This window comes from Dreissena polymorpha, chromosome 3 (genome assembly GCF_020536995.1).
Source record: "Dreissena polymorpha isolate Duluth1 chromosome 3, UMN_Dpol_1.0, whole genome shotgun sequence".
Taxonomy (NCBI): Eukaryota; Metazoa; Mollusca; class Bivalvia; order Myida; family Dreissenidae; genus Dreissena; species Dreissena polymorpha.
The window spans coordinates 88,656,256-88,678,712 of record NC_068357.1 but is presented as its reverse complement, the minus strand read 5'-3'; the positions used below and the strand labels follow the sequence as shown (position 1 = coordinate 88,678,712).

The window sequence follows — 22,457 nt, the reverse complement described above, 5'->3', positions numbered from 1 at the left end:
AGATTAAAAATAGTTTAAACAAAATAATAGGCATATTATTTGCTAAGGTTAAAACTGTGTAAGTTCAACTACTTTCATAAAAGATTGGTGATCTGCATCAATTCAAACCAGTTTTTTGCTAAAAGTGTATAAATCTATTAGTGTTCAACTTGATTGTGCAGAGTAACCAGCTGTGTATCGCTGGTACGCCTGCTTTCTTCAACTTCTCCACTAGTCAGAGGATTCAGAGACCCAGGAACGAGAAGTAAGAGCCCTATTGCATGCCTTTCACCTACAGATTTACCCATTTTGCAAAATAAAATTCTATTTTACTACACCATTGTCTTCAAAAATTATATTAAAAAGCCAATATTACCGGAAGAGGCAAATTTATCGACTCATTGAAAGCCTCATTATCTGTTACCTGGGACATTTTTTTTAAAGGACAACTCGACACAAAAAATTGAGAAAATTGAAAATCATTTATCTTCAGCAAGATCGATTTTAAAACTATGTCTGTCTTGTACTCTGTATTGTAACTTCATAGACATCCTTATCATTACGTCATACAAAAGGATTGCACTGACTGTAAACAACTATAATTTCTATTGAGATACTTTTTAAGTCCATTTTGTGGGTAGAGACAGTACATTTGTGTCTTTTGAGAAAGGTTATAAACACAATTCCCAAGTAGGTATTAATACTCACTATCACTACCACTAAATGGCACAAACATTATTTATTAAACAGCAACAGAACTGAAGATTTATTATCTGTTGTTTTAATTATCTGGCAAATGTTTACAGTGTTGTTTTCAAGTATCTCAACATTTTGATGATGCTTTAAGATTACTTTGTGACTGAAAGAAATTGTTGAAAACTGTTATTTGATAAACACATTCAAATAGAATTCATGTATGTTTTGCAGTAACCAGAGTCAGGGTCAAATGGGTGAAAATGGAAGGCCGTATCAGAATGTTCCAGGCAACAAAATCTTGCTGTTCACTGTTCTGAACGCCAAGTATCCCATCACGGTGGTAAGTAATTCTCGATTTGTTTCAATACTTTACCTTTTTATCCCCCGCCATTAGGCGGAGGGATATTGTTTTGGCGTTGTCCGTCCGACCATCCGGCACTTTTGTGTCCGGAGCCATATCTTGGAAGGGCTTTGGCGGATTTCATTAAAACTTGGTATGAGTATATATATGGATAAAAGGATGATGCATGCCAAATGGCATTGTACACCATCTGTTAATAACGGAGTTATGGCCCTTTGTATATAACACTTTTGTGTCCAGAAGCATATTGGTGGGGGATATCAATTCAACAAATTTTCTTGTTATTTATTGAATGGGCCACTCACTACCATTTTATTATCATGTAATATGATGTTCCCATTTTCAATCCTGCATTGCTTGCAATTTTGTCAAAGACTCCATTTATTTCAGGATGTGATGCACACTATCTGCTCATCCCATGGAAGAGTAGAGAAGATTGTCATATTCAGGAAGCAGTATGTGCAAGCTCTTGTACAATATCCTTTACAGAAATTAGCTTCTTGATTTTCCCCATAATTATACCCCCACAAACGAAGTTTAGGGGGGTATATAGGAGTGCGCTTGTCTGTCGGTCTGTTGGTCGGTCCGTATTAAGTGTCCGCTCTCTATTTCAAGTAGTTTTCATCCGATCTTCACCAAACTTGGTCAGAAGTTGTATCTACATGATGTCTAGGCCAAGTTGGAACATGGGCCTTGTCTGGTCAAAAACTAGGTCACGGGGTCAATTAGTGCGTTTTAAACATTCAGCATGTTGTCCGCTCTCTATTTCAAGTAGTTTTCATCCGATCTTCACCAAACTTGGTCAGAAGTTGTATCTAGATGATCTTAAGGCCAAGTTCGAACATGGGCCTTGCTGTGTCAAAAACTAGGTCAAGGGGACACTTAGTACGTTTTACACATTGAGCATGGTGTCTGCTCTCTATTTCAAGTAGTTTAAATCCGATCTTCACCACACTTGGTCAGAAGTTGTAACTAGATGATGTGTAGGTCAAGTTCGAACATGGGCCTAAAACTAGTTCACCGGGTCACTTAGTGCGTTTTTTAACATTCAGCATGGTGTCCGCTCTCTAATTCAAGTAGTTTACATCCGATCTTCACCAAACTTGGTCAGAAGTTTTATGGAAATGATCTAAAGGCCAAGTTAGAACATGGGCCTTTCTGGGTCAAAAACTAGGTCAAGGGGTCACTTAGTGTGTTTTAAAAATTGAGCATGGTGTCCGCTGTATTTTGTGAAGACGACATGCAAAATATTATGTGTCAATGCGGCATGTGGGGGTATTCGTCACGTCTGTGACAAAGCTCTAGTTCTAATAAAACTTACAACTATTAAATACCTATCAAGTAGTTACATAATCTAATCATTACTCATACTCTACTGCTCTACCAACACTACTCGTCCAAGCATAACACAACTTTGTACGAAACGCTGTTGAATAACTTAATATTTTTGCACTATGCAAAATTATATGTGAAATATTTTCTTCAGAAAATGTGAATAGTTCCTCCGTTTTGAAAAATGTCAGCAATGTCATAAAAATTTGTAATTTGTCTGTCATGCTGAAGGTAGGTTATCAAACCATAATTTATGCACAGTATTATTGGATATGTTATGAAAAAAATTAATGTGAACAAAAACTTCGATACTTTTGTTATATGTAATCATTCATAGCAGCGTTTTCTGAATACTGGGTTTAATGCTTTTGTCTACACTAGATTTTAAACAAAAAATTCCATAAAAAGGAAAAGTGCCGTCCCTGATTAGACGGTGCGGACTGCACAGGCTGATTTGGGGGGATACTTTATGCTCATGCATTAAGCCCAGCTCTCCCATAAGGAGGCTTATTGAGATTATTTATCCATAACCACAAGTCACGTTTGAGAATCTCGAAGCCTCCAAGTCAGCTAAGGATCAGCTGCAGGGCTGTGACATCTACTCTGGCTGCTGCACTCTTAGAGTTGAGTATGCGAAGGTATGTATTGTGCTGGAGCACGTGCAAGTAGACATTGGTTTTATTGTGTTGAAGGATTTTTTTATCTGTTTGATTTAAGCGTTGTTTCAGTCATTAAATGCATTGAGTTGACACATTTTTTTCTTGGACAAGCTTAGGCCATATCCAATCTAGTGAGCTTACTAGTGTCATTCACTCACAATTTCGGAACATGTTATTGTTTGCATCAAAAGAGTCAATTGATGTACTGAACAATTGATATTTATGTACGCTTCGTTTGAAATTAGTTTCAGCATGTTTCATGAGCATTTTTTAATTGCAATAATCAGAAAAGAGTGTTTGAATTGTCACATTTAACAATGAAAACAAATATAACAATATGTTTACACTTACTGTAATCATGTTTCACTTACCAAACAACTTTTTTCACTTGGTTTGTTAGGCCATTTAGACAGCTAGTAATCAATTTTTTGTCAGACTTTTTTTAACAATATTTTAAGACTGTCAAAGAACTTGGTCAGGTTTTGCTTAAAATAGTTGCAAATCAGAAAACATTGTGTCAATGTATTGAATTATAACTTTGTTGATTGATTGTATCAATTTGTTGGTCAGTTTGTTGTCAGATTAAATAACTTAAACATTTTTCATCAATTGAATTCAAACTTAAATTTGGCATCACTGTTAGTTCAAGATACCTTTTTTGATTTATATTCATCCACATGTTTATTATGCTCCCCCAAATTTTTTTTGTGGGGAGCATATAGTCGCCGCTTCGTCTGTCCGTGCATGTGTCCATGGTTCCGTGTGTCCGTCCGTCCGTGCACAATTTTTGTCCGGGCTATTTCTCAGCAACTTATGACCGGAATTCAATGAAACTTTATGGAAGCTTCACTACCAAGAGGAGATGTGCATATTATCAGCCGGTTATCGTCAGATTATTTTTCACAGAGTTATGGCCCTTTGAAATTTTCCATTAACTGTACATTTAGTGCAATTATTGTCCAGGCTATTTCACAGCAACTAATGACCGGAATGTAATGAAACTTTATGGGAAGCTTTACTACCAAGAGGCGATGTGCATATTATGAGCCGGTTCTGGTCGGATGATTTTTCACAGAGTTATGGCCCTTTGAAATTTTCCATACACTGTACATATAGTGCAATTCTAGTCCGGGCTATTTCTAAGCAACTAATGACTGGAAGTCAATGAAACTTAATGGGAAGTTTCACTACCAAAAGGAGATGTGCATATTATCAGCTGGTTATCGTCGGATTATTTTTCAAAGAGTTATGGCCCTTTGAAATTTCTCATTGTACATATAGTGCAATTCTTGTCGGAGCTATTTCTCAGCAACTTATTACGGAAATTCAATGAAACTTTATGGGAAGCTTCACTACCAACAGGAGATGTGCATATTGTCAGCCAGTTATGGTTGGATGATTTTTCACAGAGTTATGGCCCTTTGAAATTTTCTATAAACTGTACATATAGTGCAATTTTTGTCCGGGCTATCTCTCCCCAACTACTGACTGGAATTCATTGAAGCTTTATGGGAAGCTTATCTACCTTGAGGAGATGCGCACGTTATTTGTGGGTTCTGGTTAGATGATTTATTATGCCCCCCTTCGAAGAAGAGGGGGTATATTGCTTTGCTCATGTCGGTCTGTCGGTCCGTCCACCAGGTGGTTGTCAGATGATAACTCAAGAACGCTCGGGCCTAGGATCATGAAACTTCATAGGTACATTGATCATGACTCGCAGATGACCCCTATTGATTTTGAGGTCAAAGGTCAAGGTCACGGTGACCCGAAATAGTAAAATGGTTTCCGGATGATAACTCAAGAACGCATACGCCTAGGATCACGAAACTTCATGGGTAGATTGATCATGACTCGCAGATGACCCCTATTGATTTTGAGGTCACAAGGTCAAAGGTCAAGGTCACGGTGACCCGAAATAGAAAAATGGTTTCCGGATGATAACTCAAGAACGCATACGCCTAGGATCATGAAACTTCATAGTTAGATTGATCATGACTCGCAGATGACCCCTATTGATTTTGACGTCACTAGGTCAAAGGCCAAGGTCACGGTGACCCAAAATAGTAAAATTGTTTTCGGATGATAACTCAACAACGCATATGCCTAGGATCATGAAACTTCATAGGTAGATTGATCATGACTCGCAGATGACCCCTATTGTTTTTGAGGTCAAAGGTCACGGTTACCCGAAATAGTAAAATGATTTTCGGATGATAACTCAAGAACGCTTTTGCTTAGGATCATGACACTTCATAGGTACATTGATCGTGACTCGCAGATGACCCCTATTGATATTCAGGTCACTAGGTCAAAGGTCAAGGTCACAGTGACAAAAAATGTATTCACACAATGGCTGCCACTACAACGGACAGCCCATATGGGGGGCATGCATGTTTTACAAACAGCCCTTGTTTAGAGAGCTATGGCCCTTTGAAAATTTTAAGTTGCTAAACCATCCTTGTATTATTTTGTCCAAAGTTATGCCCCTCAAGACGTTTCCTTTTATCTGAATATATAGTGCAATATTGTGACAAAAAAACCTTTGGAGAGCATCACTTGTGTCCGAAGGTTTCTTGTTAGTTTTGTTCCCTTGAAGAAAGGCAACACATTATTTAAGGGCAGAGATATTTGTCACATTTGTGTCAAGGCTGTAGTTTATGTTAGTGTGGGACACATATCATGTTCTTTTGATTGTTCAACATGCAGACAGACGAACTGAATGTGCGTGCAAACAACAGTGACAGCTGGGACTACACACAGCCCAGTCAATGTAAGTGCAAACCAATAGTTATAAGAAAGTTTCTATCAATCATAATAAAAAAATCACATTTAAGTACATCATTAAGATTGCAGTTAACTGATTGATATGAACATAAGTAAAGCCTTACTTTAAAGTAAAGATGTTTGCCTTTTATAGTACCTGTATGTTATTTACTTTTAATTATGACTATTTATGGTTCTGCTGTCTTCTGGGAAAAAAAATAATATCTGAACTCAGATGTGTTAAAATGTGTTCAATAAAATCTGCAATATGCAACAACAGAACAATTCAACTAGAAAATGAGTCAAATCAAATCAAACAATTGAACACAGACTCCAGAAAAAGCAAGTATTAATCATTTATACTTTCAAATTATGCAATAAGTCATGTACATTCAACGGTCCTATTCACCTGCATTACAGATACTTACATGCTTGTTTTAGCCTGTATTTCAGCACATTTACAGAGTCCAGTCCACAGAACACCACAGAACAGCTTTACCTATTCATCATATAGACATATTCTAGATTAGTTTTACTTGCAACATGCCTTTTTGATGCTTTGCTAAATACTGCAAATATTTCTCAATCCTTTCCAGTAATCTTTTGTACCAATCTAATTAAAAGATCTTTTCAATGGTATTACTTTATAAATGCAGATGGTACATCACACACATTTTTGTCTAACCTTTTCATACAACATGTTAAACCTTCATGTATTAAATATTAATTTAAAAGATAACCTTTAGATTATTTTTGCTTATTCAGTTTGAACAGTTATAGCTAAGTAATAATACATAGAAAAAGCTACAAAAATTTACGCTATTGCATCATTGAAATAATTAAGAATCAGTATTTATGTAAAGCATGTTCATGCATTATTGATTGAAATATTGATAGTCAGAATTACTATTAAAAACAACTAAATGGTTTAATGTAATAGCGCTAAAGTAAAACCATATGAGAAGTATTACCAACAACAAATATAGAATTTTATTTTAGTAGGTTCGTGGTAAATTAAAAATATAAATGTTAAGTTTACAATACATGTATCAACATTTGCATCAGTAAACAGTCACTGTGTGGGTCTTGCACATGAATTGATAATTTTAGCACAATTATCAGCAAAAACAATGAATACCGTTACAACCAACATGTTACACCAAGAACCTCTCTATTAGAACACTAGTAGAAAAGATAATTGAGAATGATTAATGCTATAAGATTAACCAAGTCTAATTTGACATGTGTTTAAAGCATCTCTTTTCATATGACCCTTGCTTTGGGATAATGGGCCTTAATGCATGTGCGTAGTGTTGTCCCAGATTAGCAGAAGGAAGACACATTCCGATTTTATAGAATTGTTCATTAATAGATAGTCTCTTCTTAGCGAATTGAGTCTAGGCGGAAAGTGATTAGCCTGCGTGGATTGCAGAGACCAATCTTGGACGAAACTTTGTGCACATACATTAAGCCTCAGACTCATCTTGGACGACACTTTGTGCACATACAGTAAGCCTCAGACTAATCTTGGAGGACACTTTGTGCACATACATTAAGCCTAGAGACCAATCTTGGACGACACTTTGTGCACATACATTAAGCCTCAGACCAATCTTGGAGGACACTTTGTGCACATACAGTAAGCCTCAGACCAATCTTGGAGGACACTTTGTGCACATACATTAAGCCTCAGACCAATCTTGGACGACACTTTGTGCACATACATTAAGCCTCAGACCAATCTTGGAGGACACTTTGTGCTCATACATTAAGCCTCAGACCAATCTTGGAGGACACTTTGTGCACATACAGAAAGCCTCAGACCAATCTTGGAGGACACTTTGTGCACATACATTAAGCCTCAGACCAATCTTGGAGGACACTTTGTGCACATACATTAAGCCTCAGACCAATCTTGGACGACACTTTGTGCACATACAGTAAGCCTCAGACCAATCTTGGAGGACACTTTGTGCACATACATTAAGCCTCAGACCAATCTTGGAGGCCACTTTGTGCACATACAGTAAGCCTCAGACCAATCTTGGACGACACTTTGTGCACATACATTAAGCCTCAGACCAATCTTGGACGACACTTTGTGCACATACATTAAGCCTCAGACTAATCTTGGACGACACTTTGTGCTCACACACTTTTAGCCTCAGACTAATCTTGGAGGACACTTTGTGCACATACATTTAAGCCTCAGACCAATCTTGGAGGACACTTTGTGCACATACATTTAAGCCTCAGACCAATCTTGGAGGACACTTTGTGCACATACATTAAGCCTCAGACTAATCTTGGAGGTCACTTTGTGCACATACATTAAGCCTCAGACTAATCTTGGAGGACACTTTGTGCACATACATTAAGCCTAGAGACCAATCTTGGACGACACTTTGTGCACATACATTAAGCCTCAGACTAATCTTGGATGACACTTTGTGCACATACATTAAGCCTCAGACCAATCTTGGACGACACTTTGTGCACATACATTAAGCCTCAGACTAATCTTGGACGACACTTTGTGCACATACATTAAGCCTCAGACCAATCTTGGACGACACTTTGTGCACATACATTAAGCCTCAGACCAATCTTGGACGACTCTTTGTGCACATACATTAAGCCTCAGACTAATCTTGGAGGACACTTTGTGCACATACATTAAGCCTCAGACTAATCTTGGAGGACACTTTGTGCACATACATTAAGCCTCAGACTAATCTTGGACGACACTTTGTGCACATACATTAAGCCTCAGACCAATCTTGGATGACACTTTGTGCACATACATTAAGCCTAGAGACCAATCTTGGAGGACACTTTGTGCACATACATTAAGCCTAGAGACCAATCTTGGAGGACACTTTGTGCACATACATTAAGCCTAGAGACCAATCTTGGACGACACTTTGTGCACATACATTAAGCCTAGAGACCAATCTTGGACGACACTTTGTGCACATACATTAAGCCTAGAGACCAATCTTGGAGGACACTTTGTGCACATGCATTAAGCCTAGAGACCAATCTTGGACGACACTTTGTGCACATACATTAAGCCTCAGACCAATCTTGGACGACAATTTGTGCACATACATTAAGCCTAGAGACCAATCTTGGACAACACTTTGTGCACATACATTAAGCCTCAGACTAATCTTGGACGACACTTTGTGCACATACATTAAGCCTCAGACCAATCTTGGACGACACTTTGTGCACATACATTAAGCCTCAGACCAATCTTGGAGGACACTTTGTGCACATACAGTAAGCCTCAGACCAATCTTGGAGGACACTTTGTGCACATACATTAAGCCTCAGACCAATCTTGGAGGACACTTTGTGCACATACATTAAGCCTCAGACCAATCTTGGACGACACTTTGTGCACATACATTAAGCCTCAGACCAATCTTGGAGGACACTTTGTGCACATACATTAAGCCTCAGACCAATCTTGGAGGACACTTTGTGCACATACATTAAGCCTCAGACTAATCTTGGACGACACTTTGTGCACATACATTAAGCCTCAGACCAATCTTGGAGGACACTTTGTGCACATACATTAAGCCTCAGACCAATCTTGGAGGACACTTTGTGCACATACATTAAGCCTCAGACTAATCTTGGACGACACTTTGTGCACATACATTAAGCCTCAGACCAATCTTGGACGACACTTTGTGCACATACAGTAAGCCTCATTCACCCAGAAGGAGGTTCATTTCCAAGGTTTCTTGTTCTTATGAGGCTGTAGAATCTCACACATGACATGTACATGCACTCTTTTGATATGCTTGTGTGACTTTACATGCACAAATTAATAACCAACAGTCATCATACATGTGTACTAATATCAGTTTTCAGTTGTTGTTATTTAACATTTTCTTTCAATATTGTACTTGATCATGTCACAATTTGTTTTCAAACATGTATGCAAATTGTTTTCAAACATGTATACACATAGCTTTCAAACATGTAAACACATTGTTTTCGAAATTGTTTATATAATTATGTTATATTATTTGTAATGTTTTTATGTCCCCCACCACTGTAGTGGGGGACATATTGTTGTTGCCCTGTCTGTTGGTTTGTTTGTTTGTTTTTGCAAACTTTATCATTTGCCATAACTTTTGCAATATTCAAGATAGCAACTTCATATTTGGAATGCATGTGTATCTCATGGAGCTGCACATTTTGAGTGGTGAAAGGTCAAGGTCATTTTTCAAGGTCAAAGGTCAAATATATGGGTCAAAATTGCTCATTTAAGGTACACTTATGCAATAAGCAAGATTGCAACTTAATATGCGGCATGCATGTGTATCTCATGGAGCTGCACATTTTGAGTGGTGAAAGGTTAAGGTCATCCTTCAGGGTCAAAGGTGAAATATACGGGGACATAGTGTTTCACAAACACATCGCTTGTTTTCTCATGGTACTATATCAGTAAAAACACGATTTACCTTCTCAAAAATTGTACATGTTGTTATTTTGTTACTATAAAAACAACACAATTACTTAAACAATGATACATTTGCTACTTTTTACAATACTTTTTTTTTACACTCAATCATTGTGTAGATGTACTTTTGTGTACATGGAAACATTATCTTCTATATAAAAAAAAACAATGAACAGTTTGTACAAGTACGCAGAGGACATATGATATTTGTAGCATTATATCTCTCTTAATTTACATTTCTTAATGCACAAATAAACATTGCATCCTTCTTCTTTTTACAAAGCAACTACGCTTATACATGAACAGTTTTTTGTTGTCCAACATGTGATGTTACATTAATGAATTTATTGGTTTGCATCATTGTTGTTACATGATTATTCTCACACAAGACTGTACACAGTACCTTGATTCATCTACGGAACCACGTATCAGCCACTGTTTTATCAGCAAATATGTATCTACACTCCAGTGGCATAAGCAACAATCCATGCTCCCTGCAAAAAAATGAAGTGTAAGCTTTTTCGGGGAAAACTTCGCTTAATGCATTGCCCACTTCCTTATTGGAGACGAAACTTTTCTCTTTTAACCCTTTGCATGCTGGGAAATTTGTCATCTGCTAAAATGCCGTCTGCGGAATTTCTAAAATTATCATTTTCTTCGATTTTTTTTCAAAGAATACTATCAGAATAGCAAACAGTTTGGATCCTGATGAGACACCACGTTCTGTGGCGTCTCATCTGGATCCAAACTGTTTGCAAAGGCCTTTAAAATTCGGTTCCAGCGCTGAAAGGGTTAAAGGAAGTCTCTTCTTAGCAAAAATCCATTTTAAGCAGAGTATGATGTCCCAGATAAGCCTGTGTGGACATTTTACACATTCATTAATCCCAGTTTTCCCACAAAGAGGCTCAAAAACAGTTCATTGATATTGACATAGAAAATGCAACAAACGCTACCAAGATGAACACTACAGATGTCACACATAACAATGCCTATCAAAGCAGAGCACATGGGAAGCGAACATTTCCAGAGACATAATAAATATCTTTGTGAAAAAAGCCTCAAGAAGCAGGTATTATCTGTGCAGAACACACTGGGCTTTCCTCTTCTGTGGCTTTGCTACTTCTTCAGTTATCCCAAGTTTGTTCTCTTTGTATGGTGATCAATTGTGTGCAATTGGCATACTTTGATAGGGTAAAATGCAGGTATCTGAATACACAACGTATTACTTGTAAATGGTTCTAAAATGTTAAAGTGAATTAGGTCTGCCGTTGCTGTATGGATTATTGTAGAGTGTAATTGACATATAATGGGAACACACCAAAGACAGTCAATGTCACCACAGAAAACAAGTCTTAACCTAAAACCGCACAACATACTGTACATGCAAATTCAGCTACATATGAAGAAACATACAAGACATAGGCAGCTGCACGACATGTGAAAACACACAAACCAGCAGAGGCTTGTATGAAATGACTATTTCTATCACAGCTGGGCCTTTCGCCATGGAAAATGTTTACACCATAGACTGGAACCTTGTACCATTGTGCACCTGTGACTGAATGCGCTTCCACAGTGCAGCCTGAAACCTGTAACAGAAAGTATGATAGCCTCTCAGGGACTGGTGCCCTGCCGGTGCTGGTGTCATCACGGCAACAGTGGTGAAAGTGCAATGTTTCTGGTTTAAATGTGAAAAGAATACTGTTTTTCTAATGGAAATATTCATGTGCAAGTATTCAAATTCATTGATTGTTCTGAATTTAGTGTATTGCATGGTAACAAAAAGAATGTTTTATTTTCGTTAAATTTCTGAGATGTCATTTGTTTTGAATGTCTTCATATTCCATAAAACATTTTGTTTTGGTAGCATTTGAGATGTACTATGTACAAATGTTGTCAATATCAATGATTGGACATTGACATTTTACAAGATTTCTGAGAGAAAATACAAGTCGAAATAATGCAGCAAAAGAAAGTCAACGTCTTTGAAATGATGGTTGACCCCAACACAATTTTCAAAAAATCTTTTTTCAATAATCTGTATATTGCATGGAAATTCTATGCCGTTTTCTTTCAGCGGATAACGCACCCAGGAAAGGGGCCCCTCTATTGGCTGACCCTAGGTTTACTGCCCAGCCGACCCCTTTTGAAGGTCGGACCTCTGGTGATAACACTTTCTTTGCCTTCTTTCTAATCACAGGTTTTTATAATTATGAACCTTGGTGTTAAATTAAGCTATAGGTGCTTCTAAGCCTGGTTTACTTAGAGTTGGAAGCATGTCATGGCCTTTTTTCCCCCAAATATCCATTAAGTTGTTGTGCTATTTTTCCAGAGCAGATGTCTCTCACATTTAGTCCATTGATCTTAATTGAAAATGTAGGCTTTGAGAACTGATTTCAGTTTTAATCAGTGAAATATGGGCACAGTCATGGCTACCAATATTCTGCTTAGCTTAACAATTAGTTTGTAACAGCAGATTGCAAAGTCCAGCTGCTTATATTAAATCAACCTTAAGTATAAAAATATTTGTAATAATAATTTCTCGGTAAAGTTCAGCAGACAAATGGCCCTTGGCATTGATAAGTCATGTTTATTAATTATACAAAAGAAGTCACCGTACAATTTGGCTAAGTGCAACATAATATGTTTTACATTTTTCATCAAATCTTTCTTGAGATTGAAAATTTCATTTAATATTTCTTGCAATTAGGGTGAGGGGGAATATCAGATTTTAACACCTTTTATTATCAAAAGGTATGGAATTGTGTTATCCAAAGGAACGGACTTGTGCTAGCCAAATTAGTTGATGATTTTTTTGTTTATATTTTCCAGAGTATGATGACTATGGTGGTGACCAGCAAGGGTATTTCCAGCAGAAGGGTTACGAAGCTGAAGGGGCCTACCAGGGGTTTGGGGCCCCAGCTGTGAGCAGGGGGATGACCTCCCCACAGGGGCGGGGCATGGGAGGAATGGGGCGAGGAGGCATGGTTAGCATGGGCAGAGGCAGGGGTGGAGCTCAAGGGGGATATGGAGAGGTAATCATGCGGAAACAATTACAAAACAAGTTGGTGCTATTGATATTAAATGTTTTAAAGACCTCCCCCATTGATTTTTCGTATTAATATCATTAAAGCATTAAATTATGAGACATTGTCTTGCTCAACCATTCATTTTGTATTGGATTCTTAAGTTCTTTAGTTCCTTGTTGAAGGCTGTTGGCCCCCATATTTGCAGGTGAGTGGCTATGGTGGTAGAGGTGCCCTCCAGGAGACCCCAGGCTATGGAGCATATGCAGACCCACAAGCTGCCGACAGCTTCCCCCAGGGCTGCGTCCTCATGATCTATGGACTCAGTGCTGCGCATATGAACTGTGACAGGGTCTTTAATCTCTTCTGTCTCTATGGAAACGTTGTCAGGGTAGGCAGTGTGTGGCATATTGATTAAAGGTTCCTGGTAAAAGTTTTTGCCATGTATGGTTGTATTATCTTCACTGTAGTTCCTGTAGTGCATGACCTTCTTATTCCATATCAGGTGTTTATTAGCTCATATGAGCATTAAGTATAAATTATGAAGCTTTTTTTGTTAACATAAGAATATTTTCTTTTTGTAATCAATTTATTATAAAAGCTCATGAAATGTAAGAAGTATTTACAAAGGGTAGTTTAATACAAAGGGTGGTTTATTAATGTGGCTATAAAGATACACATCAGTGAGTGTCATGCAGGAATAAACTGTTACTAGATGAAGTTCTTGTCACTAGGTGAAGTTCTTGAAGACAAAGGAAGGCTCAGCCATGATACAGATGGGTGACAGTTCGTCAGTGGAGAGGGCCATCTTCAATCTCAATGGAGTGTTTGCCTTTGAGTCCAAACTGGTTGTCACGTAAGTCAGCATTAATAAACCTTTTACCACTCAGTTTCACACTTTGAGAGGTTTGTAATCCCTTAGAAAATCAAAATAATTAAAAGACGTTTCTACATATATTAAAGTTTTAAAGGCTTCATTTTGAACCTTAAGATATTGATGAGCAGCAAAAAGCATAACACCTGAACAGACTGAGTAATTCGCAGGCTGTTCTGGTTTGATACTGCTTAAAAATAGCCATTTAACTTTCCTTCTCAGCAGGAAAGGGTATAATATGTTGCCATGTTGCTGATAGCTGTATTGATTTCTATTATTATTGCTTCAAAATTGGTTGCTAGCTCACCTGAGGATGAAGGTGAGCTGTTCTGATCACCCTTTGATGTGGAATCCATTAGCCTGAATAACCTTGTTATCACTGAAGAGACTAGATTTATGAATCTTTCATGATGTCATTTGATCAGAATGTTTGTCATGACAATATTTAGGCAAGTTTCAATGTGGGCTTTGTGCATCCAAAAACTAGTTCAACTGATCAAGTCTTAGAAAAACCTTGAAACCACAATAGAGGCCAATTGATGACTCAATCTTATTGAAATTGTATGAGAATGATTATACTTATACTATCAAAGAGGATCATAGGTCACAGTAGTTTCTTGTGACGTCAACACTATTTTTTTTGCCCTCTGTAGGTTGGAATATAGCAGTGTGATTGTCTGTCCATTTCATTGCCAGAGGTGTTCCCTAAAAGACTTTCAGATATTTACCTGATTTTTGGTGTGTGATTCTACCTGCATGACTTAAAGATCAAGTTAGAGTTTCGTTCCGGTCTATTGATGTTTGGGGAAGTTACGGGCCTTTGACTTTTTTAAAATTTAAATGCTTGCAGATATTAATATAAGTTAGGGCCTGCCGTTACGAATTTTGTTTAAATGAACACTTCCAAGGATTTTTTTCTGAATTACTTTCAGATGCTGACCTTATCTTTGGTATATGAGTCTAACTACATAATACTTTCAGATCAAGAAGGAGTTTTGTTCCGTTCCATTTAATTTTTACATAGTTACAGGCCATATACTTGACAATTTTGTCTTAAATAACATTTTTACAGAATTTTTAATTGGGATATAGCTGCTGTGCTTCTTCAAAGTGCAGAAGGGGGAATTGTGTTTTACGAAAGCAGCTCCTGTTTTTGCTAGTCTCTTCATCAACGTCTTTCCAATTTCAGTCTATCGAAGCAGCCATATCTTCAGGTGGTGAACAACCCCCACGACCTGCCGGATGGCACATGCTCCTACAAGGACTTCTCCTCCAACAGTAACAACAGGTTCAGGAACCAGGAACAGGCGGCTAAGAACAGTATCTTTTGGCTTAACCAAATTAGACAGGATCAGATAAAATGGGGCTTCATGCATCTGAGTCAAGTTTCGTCCCAGTTTAGCCTATGCATTCTGCACAGGCTAAGCAGGGATTGCTCTTTTCTTCTTAACTGGATTTTAGTTTATTTGAGACTTACTTTGAGTCATTTATACCATAAAAATATAGAAAGTGTCTTCCCTGATAAGCCTGTGCAATGTGTCACGCTTTGAATATTGAAATCTTGTTATAAGGTTTAAGTATTGATATAAATTAAATTTTCCTCTTGTCTGAGCTTGGTGTTTATGCTGTATTTCTTTAACAAGTGATCAGGAATCATTCACACTACAGAAATTCTTCACTTCTTCAATGCTCCACCCACCATCACTGAAGATCAAATCAAACAGGTATGGACTTGAAAACAAATATTTTTAAATACCATTGGAATTTTTTTACTAACCAATGTTTACTTTTTGCACTAAATAATATTGAGTTTTTATGCCCCCGGTCGGGTGGCATATAGCCGTTGAACTGTCCGTCAGTCAGTATGTCAGTCTGTCCGTCTGTCGGAAAAAAAAAATTAACATTTGCCATAACTTTTTAAATATTGAAGATAGCACCTTGATATTTGGCACGCATGTGTATCTCATGGAGCTGCACATTTTGAGTGGTAAAATTTCAAGGTGAACATCATCCTTCAAGGTCTAGGGTCGAAATAACAAAGTCAAGGGAAGTAATAAGCTTTAAATGGACATAGTTATCTGACCTGCCCACGTATATATTTTTGTTAAATAAATCAAAGCGGCGCAGTCGGTGGCATTGTGTTTCTGACAAACACACTGTGATAAAATGTCAAGATGAAGGTCATCCTTTACGGTCTTCGGTAAAAGATACAGATTTGAGGGAAGTTATAAGCTTTAAAAGGGAGAAAATTATTCAATATTGAACATAGCCACTTTATATATTTGGCATGCATGTGTATCTCATGGAGCTGCACATTTTGAGTGTTGAATCTACAGTCACAGTAGTGGCTTTTAATTATTTTACAACTGCAACGATAAAACAACACATTACTCCATTTAACTAGTTTAATGACCAGATTCCAAAATATTTTGCCTCCCAATAAACATCACACGAAATGTAATAGAATGCACAAAGTATTCACTAACAGATCTCTTTAATATATTATACGAGTAAAAAGTGGGATATAAAAGGCCGCAGCGAAAAAACAGCCGGTGGTAACCACGAGCCCCGAAAGATCGGCTACTCACTCTTGGAAACCTGTTACTTTGAAGATATGCCTACCGGAGGTGGATGAGCACACATTAAAATTACAAAACGTGAAGTAACACCGTTATTGTAGCAACACCGCGTACCCGAAATAAAAAATGCTATTGCTCATCAAGCGACCGAACTAGGAAGAACCATATATAAGCTAAACCTAGTTCTACCAATCGCTTGACCATTGGATCACACTTTTACATGATAATCGCTATGACACACTAATACTTTTACTTGATCACTACACTTGTGATCACGCTTTTTTCGCACTTGCGAAAATACTTTGTACCTTTTACATACTTAATTGGACATTGATCACTACACTTGTGATCACACTTTTGCGCACTTGTGATAACACTTACTTGATCACTACACTTGTGATCTTTTAATCTTTTACTTTATCGGACATTGATCACTACACTTGTGATCACACTTTTGCGCACTTGCGATAACACTAACTTGATCACTACACTTGTGATCTTTTACATACTTAATCGGACATAGATCACTACACTTGTGATCACACTTTTTGCGCACATGCGATAACACTTACTTGATCACTACACTTGTGATCCAATACTTTTACTTGTACCTTTTACATACTTAATCGGACATTGATCACTACACTTGTGATCACACTTTTTCGCACTTGCGATAATACTTTTACTTTATCACTACACTTGTGATCACACTTTTATCGCCACACTTGCGATAATATTACTTGTACCTTTTTTCATACTTAATCGGACATTAAAATATAACTTATCGCTCAACCAGCGATTTGACACCTAAACGTTTTTTACCCTACGGTATTGCTACTATTTTTATTTTTTTTTTATTTTTTTGCTTAAACTTTAATAACTCGGAATTACCCGAAAGGGCAAGGATGATAAACTACGCAAGTAGTCACAAAGTCCATTCAGATAGGATGCGCATGCCCATCCGACCCCCGGCAAACAGAATTTTCCGCCACGATAAATTTCACAAATTTATCCCCCACAAATACTGGTACGTGACTGGCGCGAACGATAACATTTATTTCCAAGCATCTTAAAGTGAGAGTTCGAATAAGATCCATGACCATATCGGACTTGGAAGTCAACTTGTTCAATATATAAACAACCGCTTCATTGTCGCAATGGAACATAATCTTTTTATGCCCCCCTTCGAAGAAGAGGGGGTATATTGCTTTGCTCATGTCGATCGGTCGGTCCGTCCGTCCGTCCACCAGATGGTTTCCGGATGATAACTCAAGAACGCTTGGGGCTAGGATCATGAAACTTCATAGGTACGTTGATCATGTCTCGCAGATGACCCCTATTGATTTTGAGGTCACTAGGTCAAAGGTCAAGGTCACAGGTGAAGGTCACAGTTACTGGAAATAGGCATTTTAAGAATTTAGCATGGTTCAAACAAGGGAAACAACTACGGTTTATGCATGTTCTTTTTATTACAGATTTGCCTCCCTTTAATTCATTCATAATCTCATTTTACAGCAGAATTTCCAAATCTGACCTGTAAATGAGCCCCATATTTACTGCCAGTGCTAGGTTACCTTTTCCCATTTGATCATTCTTAAGTATTGGTATTGTAATGCTGCTACTGCTGCTGCTACTGCTACTGCTACTACTACTACTACTACTACTACTACTACTACTACTACTACTACTACTACTACTACTACTTCTACTACTACTACTACTACTACTACTACTACTACTACTACTACTACTACTACTACTACTACTACTACTACTACTACTACTACTACTACTATTAATACTACTACTACTACTTCTACTTCTACTACTACTACTACTACTACTACTACTACTACTACTACTACTACCACTACTACTACTATTACTACTACTACTACTACTACTACTACTACACCACCACCATACCACCACCACCACCGTTCACAGTGACAAAAAACGTATTCACACAATGGCTGCTACTACAACTTATAGCCCATATAGGGGGGCATGCATGTTTTACAAACAGCCCTTGTTATTTGTATGCCCCCCTTCGAAGAAGAGGGGGTATATTGCTTTGCTCATGTCGGTCTGTCGGTTGGTCGGTCTGTCGGTCCGTTCACCAGGTGGTTGTCAGACGATAACTCAAGAACGCTTGGGCCTAGGATCATGAAACTTCATAGGTACATTGATCATGACTCGCAGATGACCCCTATTGATTTTGAGGTCACTAGGTCAAAGGTCAAGGTCACGGTGGCCAGAAATAGTTAAATGGTTTTTGAATGATAACTCTAGAACGCATACGCCTAGGATCATGAAACTTCATGTGTAGATTGATCATGACTTGCAGATGACCCCTATTGATTTTGAGGTCACTAGGTCAAAGGTCAAGGTCACGGTGACCCGAAATAGTAAAATGGTTTCTGGATGATAACTCAAGAACGCATACGCCTAGGATCATGAAACTTCATGGGTAGATTGATCATGACTTGCAGATGACCCCTATTGATTTTGAGGTCACTAGGTCAAAGGTCAAGGTCACGGTGACCCAAAATAGTAAAATGGTTTCCGGATGATAACTCAAGAACGCATACGCCTAGGATCATGAAACTTCATGGGTAGATTGATCATGACTCACAGGTGACCCCTATTGATTTTTAGGTCAGTGGTCAAGGTTACAGTGACCCGAAATAGTAAAATGGTTTTCGGATGATAACTCAAGAACGCATACGCCTAGGATCATGAAACTTCATAGGTAGATTGATCATGACTTGCAGATTACCCCTATTGATTTTGAGGTCACAAGGTCAAAGGTCATGGTGACCCGAAATAGTAAAATGATTTTCGGATGATAACTGAAGAACACTTTTGCCTAGGATCATGACACTTCATAGGTACATTGATCGTGACCCCCAGATGACCCCTAATGATTTTCAGGTCACTAGGTCAAAGGTCAAGGTCACAGTGACAAAAATTGTATTCACACAATGGCTGCCACTACAATGGACAGCCCATATGGGGGGCATGCATGTTTTACAAACAGCCCTTGTTTAAATCCTCGCCCCAGAGAAACAGTGCATTTTAATTATTTGCTACTACAAATAGACTTTGCAGAGAATTATTTTCAAGGGAAGTAATTTATATAATTATAAATCTCATATTATATATTTCCTTACCAAGAATTGAAGTTCTTTTCACAGTTACTGTACAGATTTATTATTTTGATTATTTATAACCCAAATGATTGATTTGTCAACGTTTTTTTTAATGATATAATTATAATTTCTTTGATGTAATAACCTTTTAAGGGAAATGATTTCTATACCTGCCAAATGATAGACATTTTATTTCAATGCGGCGCAGTAGGGGGCATTGTGTTTCTGGCAAACACATCTCTTGTTTAAGTTATGTTTTGATTCATTAAAAATGAAGGAATTTGAGAGTATTTAATGCAAGCTTACCAGGTATTACTTCATGAACATCATCAATTAAGTCATCAATAATTAGGATTATTATGATGTAATATACATAGATTATTATGGTGTGCATAGACTATATTTAATAGACAATAATGTTCTACATAGATGAGCAGTTTTGCACAATTCTCTGAATACAGGTGTTCGAAGAAGCTGGAGCCAAGTTGCCGAAGAAAATCCTGCAATTTCCTGTAAAATGTAAGAATGCCAAGGTGTACGGTTAATAAGGTCTCATATCTTGTAAACACTTCACTTATGTATTTTGTTTAATAAAGTTCTTAAATTAGTATGTCTTGTAATAACTATTTTTTATTTGAATACAAGAATGTTTAAATTGTCTTACCAAGTTGTCCAATGTCCAGTGTGATGGTAGCTTGTTTAATGCACATGATGATCAGTAACTTCCATGAAAACCAAAAGATCCTATGAGCATATGTGCATAGTAGACTGATAAACTTGTGTTTCTCTCATTGGACGGAAATGTGTATGTATATCATTATGTTGGATTAACCCAGACTTACAAAATGCTTGGGCCTGAAAAGAGGCAGGTGAAAGTTTTTGATCTCACATTTGTACCACTTTATATTATTTAGACCATTTTCCTTGTTTTTGTCAGCTGGGAAGAGTTCCAGCGGTCTTGCAGAGTGGGAGAACAAGCAGGATTCTGTGGAGGCCCTGATTCTCACCAACCATGTTCCGGTGGACAATCCGGAAGGTAAAGGTGAAGACCTTCCCAGTCATGTTTCTAAAGTGGAGTTGAGATACATGGAGATCTTTAAATGCTTTTTTACCAAGTTTCTGCATAATCTAACACCTCATCTTCAAAAGGACATTTACTTATGTCCTTGTGACTTCTACAGAATGTTTCTTACCTATCTAAAACAAAATATTTTCTGAGCGCTCTGGGAAGCGTAATGCATGTGGGTAAAGTGTCTTCCAAGATAAGTTTGTGCAGTCCACACAGGGACTACACTTTCTGCTTAAGCTGCATTTTTGCTAAAAAGATGCTCTCTTTAAACAAAAAATACCATTAAGAAGGAAAAGCAGACTGCACTAGCTCATCTTGGCTGGCACTTAACGCATGTGCATAAGCCCAGTTTTCCCAGAACAAGACAAATGCTTTATTGTGTCCATTTTATTGACTGTCTGTTGCTTGTTTTCAGGTGGCAGGCCATACTACATCAAACTGTGTTTCTCTCCAAGCAGTATCAGGGAAACCAACTGAGAGGCTTCACAACATACACCATCATTTTGGGCTTCAGTTATGAACAATATTTGAATTTTTAAGTCAAACACATCATGGTTGTTTCTCTTTGTTGTTTGTAAAACATATTTCCTGCGTTTAACGTTTCTTTAATAGCTGCTCTTATATCATTTATATCATTTTGAAAATATTGTGTTTTGGTGAAGTAAATAACATTAAAGACAAAAAGCTTTGAACAACTTAATTGATTGTGGACATTCATGATTTTAAACAGTAATTGTGCATTGCACATAAACTTCATTTTACTTTAGGGCCACTTTCTTTTTTATAAGTTCACCTTTGCTTATTTGTTTTATGATTGCATTTTTTTGTATTGTAGAAATTATCTCAGTTGATTGATCTTTGCGGACTTGTTCACAAAATGCTTATTCAATTATTCTAATTGATTGTTGTTTATATGTTAAGTCAGATATATCCAATTTTGCTAGGTAACTATCTTAATTGTATTGGGTTATTAAATACTTAAATACATATAGAGAATGGCATGCGCAACAGAATTTTTTAATCTTGAATAGGATAAGAAAAGGTTTTCATTAAGTCAAACAGACTATTTTGATTATGCTTTTAAATTAAAATGCTAATATGAAATGTTTACTATTAAAATACAGACAATTAGACAAGGAACAGGTATAAAAACTGCAAAAAACACGTCATGTTATAGATGTATGTTTAATGTGTTAAATAAACCCTTTTCTGAAATCATTACTTTGGTTGTACTGTTCATTTCGAACTTTTAGTGGTAAAATAAATCTCAATTTGTAAAGATTTGTGTTCTTATGTTAGTCCCATACATTTTAATGAAATTTGAAGCCTATGTTTTATTTTGCAATAAGCCTCACCAATTTGAAAAAAGCAATGACATTTTATGCCTCTGTCTTCTTGACGTTGCAGGCACCTGTTAACTTTTGAATCACCTGCTATTTGACACTTGCTCAGTTGTCCCTATTCTACACATATCATCCATCCAA

General features: G+C 37.3%; 1 protein-coding gene across 5 annotated transcripts in view; it reads left to right on the top strand.

Moving 5' to 3' along the window:
- LOC127875158 (heterogeneous nuclear ribonucleoprotein L-like) overlaps positions 1-22,252 on the top strand; it is a 52,709-nt gene extending 30,457 nt beyond the window's left edge. For 3 of the 5 annotated variants that reach the window (XM_052420015.1, XM_052420012.1, XM_052420010.1), the window contains 14 exons: positions 162-244; positions 907-1,015; positions 1,427-1,502; positions 2,900-3,006; positions 5,734-5,797; positions 12,351-12,437; positions 13,106-13,308; positions 13,508-13,690; positions 14,034-14,155; positions 15,363-15,493; positions 15,824-15,897; positions 20,366-20,423; positions 20,842-20,946; positions 21,389-22,252. In XM_052420015.1, coding sequence (XP_052275975.1) covers positions 162-244; positions 907-1,015; positions 1,427-1,502; positions 2,900-3,006; positions 5,734-5,797; positions 12,351-12,437; positions 13,106-13,308; positions 13,508-13,690; positions 14,034-14,155; positions 15,363-15,493; positions 15,824-15,897; positions 20,366-20,423; positions 20,842-20,946; positions 21,389-21,450 — 1,464 coding nt within the window. In that variant the 3' untranslated portion in view covers positions 21,451-22,252. The remainder of the gene's footprint in view (positions 1-161; positions 245-906; positions 1,016-1,426; positions 1,503-2,899; positions 3,007-5,733; positions 5,798-12,350; positions 12,438-13,105; positions 13,309-13,507; positions 13,691-14,033; positions 14,156-15,362; positions 15,494-15,823; positions 15,898-20,365; positions 20,424-20,841; positions 20,947-21,388) is intronic. The other 2 variants (XM_052420014.1, XM_052420011.1) reach the window with 2 other exon arrangements.
- The last annotated feature ends 205 nt before the right edge of the window (positions 22,253-22,457 follow it).